General features: G+C 37.3%; 2 protein-coding genes across 5 annotated transcripts in view; one reads left to right on the top strand and one right to left on the bottom strand.

Annotated features, from left to right (window-relative positions):
- The window catches only part of LCORL (ligand dependent nuclear receptor corepressor like), an 85,484-nt gene extending 72,791 nt beyond the window's left edge, over positions 1–12,693 (top strand). For all 3 annotated transcript variants that reach the window (XM_040588600.1, XM_040588660.1, XM_040588668.1), the window contains one exon: positions 11,810–12,693. In XM_040588600.1, coding sequence (XP_040444534.1) covers positions 11,810–11,823 — 14 coding nt within the window. In that variant the 3' untranslated portion in view covers positions 11,824–12,693. The remainder of the gene's footprint in view (positions 1–11,809) is intronic.
- A 2,512-nt stretch (positions 12,694–15,205) lies between these two features.
- NCAPG (non-SMC condensin I complex subunit G) overlaps positions 15,206–19,182 on the bottom strand; it is a 30,302-nt gene continuing 26,325 nt past the window's right edge. For both annotated transcript variants that reach the window (XM_040588690.1, XM_040588698.1), the window contains 3 exons: positions 18,276–18,338; positions 17,737–17,815; positions 15,206–16,876 (listed from right to left, as the gene is read on the bottom strand). In XM_040588690.1, the coding sequence (XP_040444624.1) occupies positions 16,750–16,876; positions 17,737–17,815; positions 18,276–18,338 (269 nt within the window). In that variant the 3' untranslated portion in view covers positions 15,206–16,749. The remainder of the gene's footprint in view (positions 16,877–17,736; positions 17,816–18,275; positions 18,339–19,182) is intronic.

The raw sequence follows: 19,182 nt of genomic DNA on the forward strand, positions 1-19,182 counted from the left end.
AATGTACTGAATATTTTTAAAACGTACTTGAGAGGGTGTGGATTTATCACATGCAAAGGAGGCTGCTGTGGACCTACTACAGTAGCAAGCAGTACTACATCCTGTGATGATATGACATACCTGTTTATTCACCCTTTGTATCAAGGTGGGAGCTCACGTAGAAAAGCTTTTAAAAATCAATTCCAATCACTTCAAGCTAGGATACTTTCTTCATCTAAAATGAACCTCTTCATTTTCTCCCTTATTATTTGGCTTTTCTTCAAGTAGTCTGGAGTTTTAGAAGAAAATCTATTGTATTTGTTGGCAGAGAATATAAATATTCAATTTTAATTTTTCTTTTCATTCTTCTTAGAAAGACTTTCCTTCCTTTAATTCCTCTTTCACTTAATCAAAAGATAGTTGTAGTCTGTCCTTTGACGACAACACCTTCAGATTTTCAAGCCAAATACAATGCCGCATTTATTCACTCTTTATCCTTTTGCTAGCGGTATCCTTTTGTTTTGCTGTAATGTCACAGTTGTGCCTTAAAGATATTTAAACAGGATTTGAGACTAATAGAAATGTTTTATTATTTTGGAGTATTTCAGGAGGAAGTCTAAACGTTTGTTTGCAGGGCTTTACGAAGTGGTGCTAAATTTATTCATTTATCTGAAATTCTGTTTCAAATGTAGGTAAACATTGAGTAGCTCTTAGAAATTATATTTCATTTCTTATGTTCCTTCTTCCTTATATTCATTTGGTAATTGGATATTAATTTAATACAAATAAGACATTTGCCATATTTTAAGAACAGCTTTTTTTTTTTTAACATAAGGCTTTTTTAATCTGGTGTTTCCTATGGTCAACATCAAAAAGAAAGACTCTCTGCCCTTTAAAACGGCCTTGAATCTTGAGTGTTCCCTAGCAGGCTGTTTCTGAAAGCTGTTCACAGCCTTCAGGTTCTAATTAAGCCAGATATTTTTACAACACTCCGCAACTAATTAGATGGATGTATCTGAATGGAAATTGTTTTATATGGGACACCCAAGATTTTAAGAGCAGCATTTGGCATTCATGTGCACTCATCACGACATCACCGCTTGATGGTATTTGTGTACAGCGGTATACCGCTGTGGTGGTATTCGTGGTGGTGTCATGCTTGTGGCTTCAATGCAATAGAAACCCTGGTGGTATTCTCATGCCTTACCTAGCAAAGAAAATTGACGGAGTCGTCATTAACATAGTTTACTTCCCGGTTATTTAAAAGATATTATTAGATATTTTTTATTAGAAAATGTTAGGAAATGTTTGGAAAATGTTTTATTATTAGAAAATGTTTGGAAACCCAATTTACGTTTTTTAAAAATACAAGTATATGGAAATGTATGATTTATAGACCTGTACCTATATATGTATTTGTATAGGGATATGCGCTACCTGTGAACTGAGAACATTTCTAATGTACCAATTTAAGTACCTATATGTGAAATACTGCAAATAGAACCTAGACTGAGGTCCCAATTTAGAAGTTAATTAGCATTTTTAAATTACTTTGTTGTTTGCAAGGATTTTTTTTAATAGTGCCTTATAAAAAGCTAGACAATAAAATAGAAATTTCACTGCTAGTCAAGTGAAGTATTGAAATTATTGTAACTGAGCAGTAATTAAAATATACTCCATACATTTTTGTCAGGTTCCTAGTCAGGTTATGACTCAAAATAATATTTTGGTAAGTTGCAGTATACGTTGATAAAATAATGCTGATCTTGAGACACATCTCTTTCTGTCTTCTCCTTTCAATGCATAAGGTATCATCTTGAGTTACTTCAGTTTTCGTATCTCCTTCATCTGCTATTTCTTTTTCCTCCTTATTGGATTGCCGGCTTTCAGCTGACTGACTTGTTTTCTCATCTAAATGCTCACTTATTTTTTTTCCTTAATGTATAATTTTTGTCAACATTATTTTTTATCTTACTCGCTTTAATAAGTCAGACTAGCTATGTTTTCCCTGCAGATTTCTGCATTATTATTTTTTTTTTTCTCCCTTATAGAAGCATAGAAAGTGTGCATACTTTTTCAGGGAGGCTGATGAGGGCAAAAAGGGTGTCTAACTGCTTCTCATAACGGCTTAGCTCCCATAATGAAAATTACACTGTTGTCATTGACTATCTCTTCCCATGTGAGCTACCCCACTGCTTTTTATATGTCATGATACATGTAATTTTACAGCAATATAGCATTGATTTGTGCTTCATATGTGATCTGCTGTAGCCACCTATGCCTTTGTTAAAGAACTGCCTAACCCGCATTAGTACTTTGTCATGGTCCCTGCTGAACTGTTGTTTATTTCACGCCATCGCTTTTATTATTTTATTCACACCCATGTCTGAACCGCTTCTCAGACCATTACACTGTAGTGGTTCCACACGCATCTGCATCCTCTCTTCATACTTTGCTCTCCTTTAGTACCAAACTTTAATTGATTCTCAGATCATGCATCAGCTTTCTTTTTTCCCAATTTCTCTGCTTACGAGTGCCAAAGCATACTCTGCAGAGCGCTGCAGGACGAGCACAGCCCAGTTGCGTTCCCTTTGCTGCTTACTGCATATTTGTCATTGCGTACTTATGCCAGTCCATAGTATCTCTTATACCTGATAAGAGATTTATTAATACCATATGAGCAAGGTGTCAGTCAGCCTTTGTCATAGATTTCTTCACCACCACCCCCCAGGTATGGAACTTCTTTTCTAAATAGGCATGCTTACTTTTTAATCCACTTTTTCTTATTGAAGACCAGGGTTTGTTTGTTTTGTTTTTTTTCCCTACAGTGTAAAGATCTTTATCTTTTCCAAAATCAGGATGTATAAACAGACTTTTGTCTTCCTAGCTCCATGCTTTTGGACCAACAGCTCTGGCCACTTTATAATTCTGGAAAAGTTACTGTTTCTGTGCCCATTCGCATGGCAAATTGCATGTTCTGCTCTTGTGGAACAGGTCATGGAATTTATATTTCTCTTTCCTTTTTTTTATAACCGAAGGAAGGAGATGTTTTTCTGATGCTGATTTCTCTCATGTTCTAGACATCAGTAAGGCTGCTCAGATTATTCTTCAATGTTCTTTGGAGTAGTAATAATAGCATCTCTTGCTCTACTAAGAGAAGTAAATCTTTAGAGAAACGTCTTGCTTTGTGCAGACCTAAGCTTTTTTTTCCTCTATTCTTTTGTTTGGTCTTGTCCATTTGACAGATTTTATTGTCTGATTTTTTTGTTCAGCAGCAGAAATTCACCTGACTTATGTCTGCATTCAGCTAATTAATTCAGAAATTAAATTTAGAAGGAGTTTCACAAACTTCTTTCAGCGGGTATGCCAACTTACCTACTCTCCATCCTCTACTTACTGCTGCATGTTCCTTTCTGTTTCCACTTCTAGGCATACGGGAAAGGAATCTGGGCTTCTGTCTTTTATCATGTTTATCTCTAAGTGGGGCAGGTATCTTAACTTGGCTGTAGCACTTTCTTCAGTGATAATTGACTTTAGACCTGCTTTTCTTTCTGCATGCCTGCCAGTGGAAATGGCCTTGATTTAACATTAGCTTAGGAATTAAAATCCTTTCAAAAGCATAAGCCTATGTATTTTTACTTGGTTTTGAATGTTTTCTCTCAGTTGTCAAGACATTAGTGAGTAACGTGACTACGCTGATGTTTTTCAAAGCAGGTCTTATGTAGGTATTGCTATTCTTTGTTTTCATTTTGCAGCTCAGGGTAGAATATTTCCAAACTGTGGTCCTGCTAGGAATGAGACTAATAAGACTTTCACGTTTCACATTAAAATACATGCATACATAAAAATTAAGTTTATTAAGGGGGGGTCAGTCTTTTCAGATGGAACTTGTTACAGGTTCCTATTATTGAAGGTGCAGATTGCACAAATATGCAGAGATTATACTTGATATTTTACTGATACAGGCTTGCCCTCAAAATTGTCTATTTCAAACTATTGAAATCTTGATTATTTGCTTCAAATAACGGATTATTTTTCTGTACGTGAAATGGAAGCCTAGTTGAAAAATTCCTATCTAGAAGCTGTAAGAATGCCACATGATATTTTTCTTAATTTAAAAAAAAAAAAAAACAAAAACCAAAACTTATTCTCACTTGGTGGTGCTGGTGCTCTTTTATCTATGTCATGTTTTCCATTTGGAAGGGAGGCTAAATTTTTTTGGGGAAAAGTACTTAAAGTTAGGTTTCAGTGTTTTTATTGGGGTACTTAGTCTAAATTTCAAAACATTCAGTAGCAATAATGTCAGAAATTTATTTACAATACAAGTAAAGATTTAAAAGCTATACTGAAGGTATCCATTCTTAAAATTGTGGTGGTTGTTGATACCTGTCTTTCTAGTTTGAAGTTCTTGAGATGTGTGTTTGAAGAAATTCTTCTCAATATCAGATTTGTTGCTGAGACATTCATATTTATCAGTTTACTACTCACAGCTGTTTTTAAATTATATTTAAGTAGTAGAAATCTCAGAAAAGGAAGTGACTTATTTGCAAATTATTGTTTGACCTTCCGTAACTCAGAAGTCTGGTGGGTTATAAACCACCCAGGGACTCTCATCATATTTATTAGATGATCTCCCTCCATAACATAATTGCATTTCTAATGTCAAAAAACTATTATGAATTAAAGATACAAGATTAATCCAGCTCAATGACAACATTTACGTAGCTGCATTTATCACTGTGTTGAGATGGTGGCATTCTGTTTCCTCTGAGAACAGCCCAAACCAGCATACATAGTTCTGAACCTCCAAGCCTTAGTCTTACTGTACTTTGTTCAAAACCATTTTTAATTATGATTAAGTAGAATACAAATAGCAAAACCTTTTTTCTGTTATAGTATGTTTCTAGGGTAAATACAACAGTAGTCATCTGCACAACAGGTGTTTAGGGTTTTTTTTTATTTATTTGCATGCTACTAAATTCTAGTAATGCTTAGAAATTAGGCAGTTTTCCTTGATGGAACTGATGATCAGAGGCAGACTTGTTTCATGAAGGTGCCTAGTTGCTAAGAATTAGTTTTGTTCATCATCAAATTAATGGTGCTTCCTTACAACTGTTAGATTCTTAGCTGGTTTTTGTTTCCAAGATCTTGAAGACAGTATTCTATGAACAATATGAGATCATAAGAACATTTTTTTCTTTAACAGGTTTAATACTATAAGCACTAGAAAAAGATGCCCTAAAATTTTTATCACTTCTTCATGCCCATTTCAGTGACAGCTTACATTTATATTTTGTTTCCTTGTGCTTTAAGAACCCTGTGCTTTCTGTGAACTGCTAAATAATCTGTATTACTACAAAACATAAGGACTCTTGTCCAAAAGATCACATTTCTAAATAACTTTATCAGGCTGCTTTAAATAATTATAACATTAAAGGGGGCAGGAATGTTTTCTATATTTAAGCTTGTCAACATACACTCAAATCCGTCCTGTATTTTGGGGAGAATGTTCATCAGCACTGAGCTCTGTACTTCCATGGCTGCGCAAGTCTGATGAACTTCTTTCTTCCCACCCCTCCAATACTTGTTTCAGTTCTCAATTTCTGCAGTGAAGTTGCAATTTAAACCTTTTATGTTGCCTGTGATCTATTATGTTTGAGGGAATGAGAATATTTGCTGTAGCTGACTGGTTTGGGGGAGAAAGTCACGTTATTTCTATGACTGCACTCTGAAACTGTTGTCATCTATTCCACTTGACAAACTTTCACCTGAAAATGCATAAAATATGCTGTTTGGTTTTGCTGTTCTGCTGTGTTCTTTGAAGATGAATTAGTGATGTAAAAGGTGCAACAAACATCCACTGCTATATAATTTTGCTTCAGTGCAAGTTAAAGTTTCAACAGTGTGTGGATATTTCAATATATAGCTTCAGGAAATAGCTACCACTAAGTAAGCCTCTTTCACTGATGTGCCACAAGTTCTCAGCAAATTCTTACTAGCCTCTTTTAGTTATCTTTCTCATATATTTTGTATGCATTTCATTCCTATTTCCTTTCTTCTTCCCACTTTTTTTTTTCCCCCTCAAACCAAGAAAACATTTCTGAGGTAGTATGAAGAGCAAAAGAAACTTTTCTACCATAATGTCAGGTGGGACTGTGACTGGTTCTGACGCCTCAGCCTGTCTTTTTGTCTCAATTCAGTTCACCTTCTGTCTTGATTCTGTCTTGTGTACTGATTTATTTGTCTTAGTAGTCCAGATTTTTCAGACTCTCTGGATATTGCTTATCTCCCCAGCTCCATCTATTTCCAGAGCATTTCTTTCTCTCTCTCTCTGATTCCCAAATAGGATTCCATCCACTCAGCTGAAAACTATTATTTCTTATTACAATGATAATCCCTTTGAGAAATAGTAATGAGACATTTAAAAATTTATTTGTAGATTTCTTTGTTGTTGCTTTTTAGCATTTTGGAAAGATGAGTTTAAATTTTAGAGACAGCAAATCTGACTGTGTGTGCTCAGTTTACTTGAATTTCAATGTATGTTGCATTATCAAATCAATCTCTATTGGAAAGCATGCTGAGGCTACTATAGTCATTGCAGATTTTAACCTAATACATTCCACTGTTTCCTTTTCTGGGAAATGTTTGAATAGTCTGTATAGATAAAATTGTTTTATGCTGCTAAAGTTTTACTATTTCTACTCAGTGTTTTTGAAACCTTTCTGTAAAAGCCTCAAATCAGTGCAGTGTATCACAAATGATCTTACACTTTCCAAGCTATCAATCTGCACGTCATTGATGGAGGTGTGTAACAAGTGCAATTTGCAGAATTTTTGTTGTCAGACAGGAGGGTTAAAACCAGTCTGACATAGCTCTTAGCTAGGTGGGGACATTTTTATCTGTAAGTGTTGCAAAATATTTAGAGAAATACAACCCTATAGTGGTACTTTCGTAGTCATTTTTCAGCATACAAACACACAACATTTGATGGTAATCTTTTTGATAGGAAGTGCAGAGGAGTCACCCAACAGATAAAAAACACTTATCCCTACTTTTTGTGCATGGCCTTGACTTGTCGCAGACACAGATTAACTCAGCAAATGTATGGACTTAAGCTAGCCAGATGTTTTTTTTAACTTTGTCATTTTCATAGAACAGGTGTCAAATTCCTGTTTTTCCTGAAGAACGCAGATCCAAACTGCACAGAAAATAAGCAGCTCAAAGAATATTATTTTTCTTTTCATGCTTGTCAGCCTGTCAACTTATACAGTATTGTTTTCACATCCTCCTATTAAAAATCAGTATTTCTGTTATCATAACAATGACTTGGGTAAAACTAGAGAAAGAAACGCAATATTTCACAAAGAAATACTTGTATTCAAGCAATTTTGACTGGAAGTGTAGAAAAGGGCAGGGTTTTCTTTAGCTTTTGGGGAGCAAGGAGAGACCCCTTGTTGCTTGCTTTAGTAGAGGGTTGAATTCAAAGACCATTCTATTTTAATTCCTTTTGCTTTAATGATGGGAGGAAATTTTTGTGGAAAGAGATGATCCTTTTAGGTCCTAGCAGGCCTGGAGACTTAACCACACGTAGGGTTGTCTGCTTAGCCAGGGGAGACTAGATACAGGACTTCAGAGTCCATCAATATTATTCTGATTTGGCTACTGTGATTTGTTGAAGTAACAGGCAATTGCCTCTTTTTCTCTCACTGTCGAAAAGTAGTAAATTCAGAGATGATTGAGGAATGGTGATTAGGGAACTGGGAGTTGCAACATATGAAAAAAAAAAAAAAAATTATCCTGGAGTCCTCACTGACAGTTTTCTAGACCCATTGGTTTTGTGTGCAACAGCATCCAAAGAAAGCCAAGAGCACATGAGGGCATCCTTAGCCTGCACTGACAAAACAGCGTGTCCTGTCACTGTACACGGCCTTGGTGTGTCCACCACAGTGTCACACCACATCGTTCTCAGTGCGGTACCTGGTGCCTCCTGCCTCTCCACTAGGTCACATATGCTCACTCACAGTCAAAAATCTTTGTAAGATTGAAGATGCTCCTTATACAGAGCAGTTACACAGCACATGCTAAAGGACTGCAGAAACATACAACTTAGCTGCCTGAGGTGTTTTTTTATTTCTATTGTTTCAGATCAAAAAGGTATACTCTTATTTCTAGATATTTTTTTTCACTTTTACTTTCTAAGACAGTTATTGGAATCAGTTATTGTACACTCTGAAATATGAAATCTTTTAAATTAACCTTTAAATATGTTACCAGCACTTCAAGAGTAGTTAGAGGACAAGGGCTGGTAGAGGGTAGTATATTTACAGCTGAAGAAAAGCATCTGAACTTTCAAGAAATATCACTAAAAGAACTTTTAAAAATATAAATGGTTTTCTTCTTTTTCACTGGGCTTCTAGCACTGTTGGCCTGTCTTCAAATTCCTAGTGAAAGCAAAACTATTGAATATGCCATGGCTGGAATTTATGTTCCATGTTACAGAAGCACTTGTAGCCCACTTCCACAAATCACATGGGCAGAAACTGATTAACTGAGTCAATCCCAAGTGAATAAAACCAAAACAGATTATAATTGCTGGAAAAGTAAACAGATGGCCTCAGAGTTGGAAAATCTAACCTTTCTAAGAGACCGTTATATAAGATTAGTGAATGCCTATTGTCTAGGAAGATAAAGGGACCTCCATTTTCTTCCTGGTGGAAGAACTGGTAGTGGAGAACTCCAGGAGGATATTGAGCAGAGGTATTATACAGCCTAATTCCAAGCTCTACTCAAACGGGCTTCATGGCTGCTGGTAGCATCAGGCTGTAACCTGCAGTTCTTCCTGACAGGAGGGCTGCTGTATGAAGCATCTCTTTCTTTTGCTAGGAGTGCTTAATGCAGTGTACTCTTGTAAGCAAAGCAGAATAAAATTTAGAGTAGAATCTATTGATAGATTTGGCTGGAGAAATTAAAACTTTCTATTTAATTTTATGCTTTAATTACATTCTGTGTTTTAAAAATACTATTTAAATACACCATTTTTGTACCTTGTTATATCAACAGCAAAAAAATAAATCACACAAGAATGAAAAGATGAAAAACTAGGTTCTTCTTGGTTAATGAATATATTAATGCAGATCTCTAACCATATTATTTTCTACTTTATTTTTATCAATGTAAAATTTCCTAAAATACTTGAGCTTTTTATGTGGATGTTACCTGTACTGGGGAACTGAAAGAAGACATTAACACTTTCCTATTTCTGTTTTTACGCATTCTCTTAAAATGTGAAAGTCTCTAGTGTCCTTCTGTAAGAGGTGAATTACTGCATGGCAATTATCAGCAGGTACCTCAGTGCTAGTTTGAAACCTGTACAAAAATAAACAGTAAAGAGTAGGAGTAAAGAGTAGAGTCCCTCAGCTGACTACTCAGAAAGTGCTGTTTGGTTGTATTACAGCACTCTGCTTTTTCATTTGCAGTCCAAGCAAACAGGGGGAATTACGGTCACGATTACACCAAACCCTAGCTGTGTTACTGCTAGCAGTGGTGTTTGGAAAATGCGCCATACCGACTTAGTACAATCAATAGTTTATACACAGAAGTAACATGCCAAATCATTTGAGAAGCCTGAACCTTTAGCTTTCTCTGTCTGGCACTTGCTCAGCATTAATTCTGTATCTGCTGCTTTAAAGACAGTAGAAATGCTGTTCTTCAAAGCACGCTGCAGGTATATACTACTACAGTTTGCCATTTCTTGATTCCCAAGGCATTTATGTTCCTTTCAGAAAACAACAGCCACCACCAAAACAGAAACAAAACACCCAACAACAAACCCCAAAACAAAATAACATTCAAGCCTATCTCTTAATTTAGCTGTTGATTATTTCTGTTAAATTTAAGTTTTGCTACCTGGCCACACCTGGAAAGCACAGAACCAGTGGGGATAAGGAAAGCTGCAACACTTCAGCCCCAGCACCATCTCATGTCTGCACTTACTAATCCGACGGTCATAAGAAAAGGCTTTGATTTTCCTCACAGCAAGTGAGGGCAAAGATTCAAGTCTGAAGAGGCTGTAAATTCAAGAAAGTAACCTTGTTGACTACAGTCTTCTCTGTCACCTGTGCTCACACTCTGTTTCCTATGTGAAGGAAAAGACCAGAGCAACAAGAGTGTGTGCAAACCAGAAAAGAATGAAGGAAAAGGGTACAAGGCAAAAACAAGACAAAAGACAGAGGCAGGGGAATAAAAGGCACAAGGAAATGCAGGGCATGGGAGCAATAGCCCAGTTAGGGAGGGCTGGGAACGAGGGTTAATAAATCAGTAACGCCTGTTTCACTACCATGTCAGAAAGGTGTATAGCCTAGAAAGCTTGCATAAAAATGTAAAAGAATGAAAATTGTATTTCGTACGATCTGTGAAAAATAACAGTGACTTGTCACTTCAGCTGTTACACAAGCTGTCTTTCCCTCTTGCCATGACATAGGAAAAAGTCCAACCAAAGTCAGTCACCAGTATTTGAGTAACACAAGCTACTATGTTTTAGGTTATCGTCTTATGATTACCGAATGTCCTCAGCTAGACTGTTCACCCATGCAAACACTGTACTTCAGCAGATTCAATCGTTGATAATTTACACTCAAGGCCTGTGATGAACCTGGTTTCCTGAAATGCAGCAAGTAAGAGCCATTAAGAGAGTCTTGCTGCTTAAACACTTCCTTGATAGGAGAAACTGTGCACAGGCAGTTTATAGTATGATCATTACCTCCTACCCTTAGTTAAACTACCTAGAACTTAGAACTTTAGTATCACAGTAATTAGAAATATCTCTAAAATATCTCCACCTCTTTATCATTCTTGCACTTCTTGAAATCTTTGAAAAAGATGGTGAGAAACAATGAATTGCACATAGGACGCATCACTGCAAGAGGTAGGGCAGAAAAAAAAGGGGAAAAAAATAGCAGGGGTGGAGAGGTTCAAAATTAGGGTTGCCAAACTGTACCTTCTTGTCTTCTGAATGTGCACAATTACACTGCTTTAAATATTAAGGAAGAATTTATGATGAGGGTGGTGAAAAGCTGGAATAGGCTGCCCAGAGAGGTGGTGGATGCCCTATCCTTGGAAACGTTCAGGGTCAGGCTGAACAGGGCTCTGAGCAACCTGGTCTAGTGGAAGGTGTCTGTGCCCATGGCAGGGGGTTGGACTCGATGACCTTTAAAGGCCCCTTCCCACCCAACCCATTCTATGAGTCTGTTCTGTGGTTCTGTATGGCAACGATGAGAGTTATGACTGAATCTACACTTACGGCCTCTGCTTTGTGATCCCTACAAAAAGCTAAGTTTTTTTATCTTCTTGTAGGACTTATTTTCCTAGATCTGAAACAAAATAAAAATCTTTTATGACTGTACTAAATTAACGTCAGAAAAAAACCCAAACAAATTCTTGCCCAGTTCCTGCTCTGTGGTTTTACAGTAGTCAGCTGGATGCTATTTAAGAAGGGCCAGCCTGCAGAACACCCTTATTCCTCTGCAGAGGAATAGCACGAGCTGGAGACTGACCTAGGACAGTCTCCAAAAATTAGCAGGACCTCAGTTACCGCGATGCAAACAAGCCTGATGTACTTTCACAACACGGAGAACGCAGCACGGTCAGGTTCTCATCTCAGTGTTTCTGGAACATAACACAGTAAACCAATAAAAAAAACACCCAGCAGAACACGCTCTGCCACCACCTCATCTTGCCTCTTATCAGTTTGCTTGTTTGCAGGGGAAGAGGAAAGCATACTAAACTTTTTCTCATTTTTTTCCCTCTCCCACCCCCACTTCTTTCCTCACAGCACGCTACAAGTGAAAGTCTCGGAGCCACAGAATTCAATAGACATGAACACAGAAAATGAACATTTGAAGTCCATAAAGATGTGCCTTAATCAGCCCACTGAGTGGAATCTGAGTCTTTCAGCAGCATCTCTCGCCAGCTGTAAAGTTTTTAACCAAAATCTCAAAACTGATGAGAACAAATAGATTGCAGCTGTTCTTGCACTATTATTTTGTACATTGTTCCTGATTTTTTTTTTTCTGCTGAATAATAAGCATTTATTACATTGATCTTGAAATGATCTTGTGTGATTTGGCTTTATATTACTACTAGCATTATTCATTTTGATGTACTTCTTTTTTTAAATATACAGTTTCACATCTGACCATCATGAAATTCTTGCAGTACAAATTTATTATCAAAATCAGATGTTCCCCTTTAATAGTATTGTGATTTTTCTATGTTCTCTAATTATTTCCCCAATTTTATTTTTGTGCACGAAAGTTAATATATTATGTAATTTGTGGCATAGGTTACCATGTAAAGATTTATGGTAATAATAATTCAAAGAAATCTGTAACAGGTGGAGACAGACTACCTTGAAGCAAAGCAGTAAAAAGGTAAATTATCCGAGATCTCCTTTGCAAACGGATTGAAATGCATCACACCACCAGTTTGTTTCTGCAGTATGCTTTCATCTTCATTTATCTTGAGAACTTCTATGTGACAGTGTTTAATGACCATAACGTCTAAAAGGAATGCCGAGCCTGCAGGAGAATCTCTGGAAAGATTGTCATTCAACAAATCTGTATCTGCACTTTTTGAGGTTTCTGCTAAATGGTCTTTCTTCCCCTTTTGTTTTTATGAATTTATGCCTGCCACCAATTAAAATGGATGTAAATGCTCCTCCTATTTCTTTTTTTTTTCCTGTGTACTTTGGAAATTCAATGTAAACACCAAAATTTTAAAGTTTAGTCAAAGTAGTAAATGGTTGTAGCTGACTACATTGTAGACATTCCATGTGTAGATCAGCTTTAGCAAGGTTCATGTAATTCATTCATCAAAACTTTATTATTAACAGAGCTATAACAAAAGTGTTAGAATAAAACCATATGATATGATTTCTCTTTCCTGGAGTCATACATTCAATAGCTAGAGTAGAGGTTTCTTAATTCAACTTCTTACAAGTCTTCTGTCCTTTTCTTGCCAAGAGCTAATTTCCTTGGAAGACACTGTTTTCTAAAACAAAGGTTTTAAGGAATCACTTAAAATTGTCATCTTACATAACAGAATGAAGATGCAGTTCTTCGCAGAAGTTTGTTGGTTTGGAGGTGCAATCCAGTAACTGAAATAAAATGATCGTTGTGAATTCCTTTAAGTTTCACAAGATCTCAGAAGGATCCTGGGTCACTGAAGTGTCAGACAGTGCAGAACTTGATTAAGAGAACGAACACTCAGCATGCCACACTGTCTAGTGGGTCTTTATGTATCTCAACTATTTCATGCACTTGGCTTCTGTGGAGCAAGAAAGCCAAAAAAAGAACTAAACTTCCTGGGGGAGAGGCACTGAAGTTGACTTCAGTGGAGCCCCACCAAAGCACAAGGAACAGCAAGGAGTCGGGGCTGTCCCAAAAGGGGCATAGAAACAGGCTTACAAGCAGGGGAACCAATGCAGCCAGTATCTTTGTTAGTATGCCTGAAGGACATACCACATGGATTTTCTCATGTAAAAGACTGAGTAAATACCAGAGCCTTTCTGTTACGGATGTCTCACCTCCAAGCAGGGTTTTTTTGGGTTTTTTTTTTTTTTTTTTGCTTACTTTTAACAATTATGATTCCTTCTTTTGTGTCATATTGTTTCAGTTGCCTGATGAGTTCAAAAGTTTTCAGATGAGAGTCAGATAGAGGCATAACCCAAGCTCACTAACCACTTCTTTAAGACAATAACCAACAAAGCTAGAAAAAGAATTGTTCTTGGTATAGCACTGACCCTTGAGATAGCAACCCGCCAAAGGAGGCTGTTACTGAGAGGAATTCTTTTTACTTTGTAGTCTGAAGAGACTGATCAGGCAAGCAAACAAAAACAATCACAAAACTGGTTTTAAGAAACAAAAAATACTGTAGGAACAAACACAGGATCATTATAAGTTTGACAACAAATCACCACTGCTATTTTCTCATTAATTAATATGGAACTGGTGTAGTTGCCAAGCCACTCTCCATGATATTTGAAAAGTCGTGGCAGTCAGGTGAAGTCCCCAGTGACTGAAAAAATTGAAACATTGCACCCATTTGTAAAGGTAGAAAGGAGGACCCTGTGAACTACCAACCTGTCAGCCTCAACTCCACGCCTGGGAAGTTCATGGAACAGACCCTCCTGGAAGCTTGGCTGAGGCACACTGAGGACAGGGAGGTGATTTGAGACAGCCAGCGTAACTCTACCAAGGGCAAGTCTTGCCTGCCCAACCTAGCGGCCTTCTATAATGGAGTGACTACATCAGTGGAGAAGGGAAGAGCAATGGATGTCACCTGCATGGTCTTCTGTCAGGCCTTTGACGCAGCCCCCACAACATTGTTCTCTCTGTAAATTGCAGAGACTGATTTGATGGGTGGACTGTTCAGTGGATGAAGAATTGGCTGGATGCTTGCGTCTAGATGGAGATCAGTGTCAAGCGGTGTCCCTCAGTGGTCTGTACCGGAAACAGTACTGTTTAATATCTTCAATGACACAGCGGGCTCTAGTACACACTCAGCAAGTTCGCAGGTGACTAAGTGGTGCAGTTGACACAGCTGAGGGATGGGATGCCACCCAGAGGGACCTGGGCAAGCTCTAGAGAAGTAAGCCCATGTGAACCTCCTATTTAGCAGTGCAATTGTTTTAAACTAAGAGGGTAGATTCAGAGTAGATTTTTCCCAGTGAGGGTGGTGAAACACTGGAACAGGCTGCCCAGAGAGGTGGTAGATGCCCCACCCTTGGAAACATTCAGGACCAGGTTGATCTAGTTGAAGATGTCCCTGCTGTTTGTAGGAGGGTTGGACTAGGTGTCCTTTAAAGGTCCCTTCCAACCCAAACTATTCTATGAGTCAAGACTAGGTCTAGTGTGGCTCACATTTGACCCACTGTTGCATTTAGCTAGCAAAGAGAGAGGATGCACACTAACTGGTTCAGAGTACTGAAGAGGCTGTTTTTAAGTCAATTAAAATATCTTGGGGATTAAAGTTTTATTCTTTAATTAAGCAGCCAGAAAGATAGGTCATTTCAACCCTACTTTCACCTCATTTTAACAAGAGTGGGCTAGCAGCAGTTGTTGAAAGTGTATTAGTGGCAGAAGAACAAACCACCACCCAAGAGTGAGGAAGTGAAGATGAAATAAATAATGTAACTGAAATTAAAAAAAAACAAACAACAACAAAAGGCTAAAGCACAAGGGAAGCTTTAATTGACAGTCAGCTGAGGAAGACTGAAATACATGCTTCACCTTTGAACTACGTTCAGGTGGCATTCAAGGGAACAGGCACCATCTCTAACCTCAAGTGGCTGCATGTATGCAAACTCGCACTAGAACACGAGTTGGGGATTTGAAGAAAACAATTATCAAGAGAGGGAGCTCTGGACTCCCAAATTCTGCTTAGAATTATGAATAAAAATAATTTACAGTTACATAAGCTTCTGAATAGCAAATATCAGCAGAAAAGCATGTCATGGCATTTTGTAGTCTGACACATTTCCAACAAAAACTGAAAGGAAGGAAAAGCAACACAATCCTGTCTGTTTTCCATATGCAAGCTTGAAAATAGCGTAATAGTTCGGGCTTTACACTTTGAGAACACTACTTTTCGCTTGTTGCATAAGCCACTTCTGAGCATTACCAAGCATCATTTACAGTATGTTTACCTATTTTTAATGCAAGTTCCTTAAAAAGCTACATTTGGCATCAGTAGTTGAGATGCATGTCAAGCAATCACTTGAGTTTTCTCTGACTACCTTGGAAATTACCTATATTGTAACAGACAGGCATGATTGACAGTTTCCAAACCAAAAAACTAGCATTTCCAGAGTTAATCTGTCAGCCACCAGTGACTACTACTACGTGCAGTTTAATCTTCTATCGTCTCTGTAAAACGCGTGACTATTCCTAGATAATGTCATTCAAAAAAGGCTTGTGAACTTCAAAGCTAGAAAGAAATCGCAGTTGTATGCCACTTCATAAGGTCTGTGTACTGTCTCTATAAAGTATTTCGGTTTTTTGTCCCTCCTGTTCTTAAGCATTCCTTTCCTTATTGGACCTTATTTTGTACCGCAAATATTTTTATGCTTTTCTAAAAGTACAAAGTACATTAATGATTTTTTTTTTTTTTTTTTTTTTTGCAAAGTCAAGATCAGTAGCAGACTTCCAGGCTTAGGTTTGTAAAATCAGTAACTCAGTTTTACCATTTTGACATTAGTTTAAATAAAGTGGACACATCTGCAGGAAGCAGAACTCATAATTGAGATTAATCCTATTTTACCTAACATGAACAACAAAATGTGGCCAGCAGACGCACAGACTAATAAATGAAGAAAGTAGGTGCATTCAAAATTGCTGCCATCACAAGCAACCACTCCAGGCGAGACAGTCTCTGAATAACATAAAATATCAAAGCAGCTTTAACTATTAAGTACTTCCCACAAACAGCCATTTTTATTTGCAGATAAAAGCATTCTTCTCAATAAAGTTAAAAAAAAATAAATCCAAGTTTTGCTCAGGTAAAATTTTAATGTTTCTATTACACAAATGATGGACTTCATATTGGGAAAGATATCAAAAGCATCTATCTAAAAAAAGTTTTAGAAAAATCTAGAATTATAAATGATCATAACATAAGAAGTTAACTATGACTAACAAAACATCAGACTTGGAAAATAAGATTTGATTTGAACTACCAGCATTAGCAAAGATCACACTTTCTCTCCTTGTGTGTTCATTCATCTGCTTCCTTACTCAGAAATGCTGAAAGATTCATTCTTGTTTTTTCAAGTGCCAATGTTTTTGCTCGTCTTGAAGGCCTTGAACTTGATATTGGGACCGCTTGTGGAATTTCATCACCACTGAAATGTGAAATATTTTAAAGTAAGGACAAAAAGTCTAAGCAAACTGAAGAATTTTTATATTAACAAACTTGAAACATGGTCTTATAGAGCAGAAGTACTACTTAGTAATTACAAGCTATTTATTTTTTGAGAAGACTATATTAATGTTTTCTAAGTGACAAAGCAGTATCAGTAAAGATAACCAAGTGTTAGCAGTTGCAAAATAAGCAAAACTCCCGAAAGATTAAGTGGCATCAAAATAAACAGACCAAATGGGCAAATAGGAATGATTGACTCTGGTGACCCTGAAGTCCGTGAATTACTTGCTTCAGAAAGAGTGAGCACAGCTGAAAATTACAGAGATAATGTCATTTTAATGCTTGTATCCTATAAGATCATAATGGAAGGAATGCATTGTGTATACTCATCAGTCATTTCCAGAAGCTTATGAACTACATCTTGAAAAACAAGCAACAAAAACGTGGAGGGGGCCGGGGAAAAAGTTTATATAAAAAAATTGATTCCTCCACAGAACAGCTGTTAAAAAAGCAGGTGACTGGAAGAAGAGTAATAATGCAAGCCAAAAAAAGGAAAAAAAAATCATCTGTTGGCTAGAAAGTATGTTAACTCTACACACAAAAGGTATGTTAAAAAAAAATCCTCAGGCTCTTAGGCAACAATAACAAAATGTGAAGCTGTCAAACCTGCAAGGGTTTCAAAAGCACCAGTTCAAAGAAGATTTTTTTCTTAAATATTTATCTGTGTATTAGGAATAGAGGATATTGAAGATACAGGTTTTGGGAAATAAAAACACTGGAATTACATGTCCTGGCTAGAACAAACATTATGGTTTTGATGGTGGAGAGAAAAGGATTTACCTTTCACTACCGCATTTTACAGTTGTGCCAGTTTTTCTTCTGCTCACAGACCTCACTTCTGCTGCTGCTTTCCGTTGTCCTAAGTATAAGCAAAAATCTCTTTTTATATCATGGCACCATTTCTTTTCTTAAACTAGTTTTGTATCTCTTCAGTGTTTGATATTGGATTGAAACAGATAAATATGCAGTCACCACAGACACAATGTGGTGACAAAACAGAACCAACAACAAAAACCCACAATGTACCTGCCACTTCTTCCATAAACACCTGTACATTACCATAAATGGCTGGCCAAATCACCTTGAAATCCTGCAGTCTGACTTTTTTTTCTTTTTTAAAACTGTGTTGTTGGGAGAGGCTAACAGCCTCTAAAAATTTCCACAAAACAGACTATTTTAACCTTTTAACAAAAATTTTTAAAACTATAAAGGAGCATGAGGACTGAATGGTTTTTGTATCTATATGTTCACAAGAAGTTAGCATGAAATTATTTTGTTAAAAACAACTAGTATTGTAGCCAGAAAAAGCTAATGCATACCTTTCCCAGCTCTGCTTCTGGTAGATCTCAGTTTTGCAGTTGATTTACTATTGTCTTCATTAACTGGAGTTTGAAAAGCATCTTTATTATTTTTGTAAACAGAATAGCACATGCAGAAGTCATAGATAATTAACTCTTAATTTATCTTAAGTCCTAATATTTTGAGGTTTTGCTGTTACATTAAAAAGCCACATAATTTTAACCCCCCATTTTCCTTAGACTAGAAATTAGATAATGAGGCTAGAAGGAAGCTTAAAATGTCACTCAGCTACAACCCTGCCCCAGCATAGGTCAATCACGTCTAAATTATTCCTGACAATTGTTTAGCACCTTCCATTGTGTCAGAAGTCAAGCAGGCGGGGCAGAGACCAGTTTGGCTAAACAGGGAACTCCTCGTGGAGCTCAAAAGGAAAAAGAAATGGTATGATCTTTGGAAGCAAGGTCAGACTTCACAGGAAGATTACAGAGCTGTGGTTCATATATGCAGGGAGAAGACCACAAATGCCAAAGCTCAGAGTTGAAACTGACCAGGGCAGTGGCAGATAGCAAGAAAGGCCTTTTCAAAGTGTGTTAAAAGCAAGAAGAAGTCTAAAGAAAGCACATGACCAATACTTGTTGAAGTGGTCACCTGACTAACAGGGATGAAGGGAAGCAGAGGCATTCAATGCTTTTTTGCCTCAGCCTTTAACAATACTGATAGACCTCGGGCCGCCCAGTGTCCCGAGTTGGAGGACCACGGGTGTGGAGCAGTGACTTTCCATTTGAGGACACTGAACCTGCAAGGGACCAGCTGTATCAGGTGAATATGAGCATTAGGAAGCATTTCTTTGCTGAGAGGGTGGTCGAACACTGGAACAGGCTTCCTAGAGAGGCAGAGTCAATGCCCCAAGCCTGTCAGTGTTTGAGG

The sequence above is a fragment of the Falco naumanni genome, chromosome 1 (genome assembly GCF_017639655.2).
Source record: "Falco naumanni isolate bFalNau1 chromosome 1, bFalNau1.pat, whole genome shotgun sequence".
NCBI classification, from domain to species: Eukaryota; Metazoa; Chordata; class Aves; order Falconiformes; family Falconidae; genus Falco; species Falco naumanni.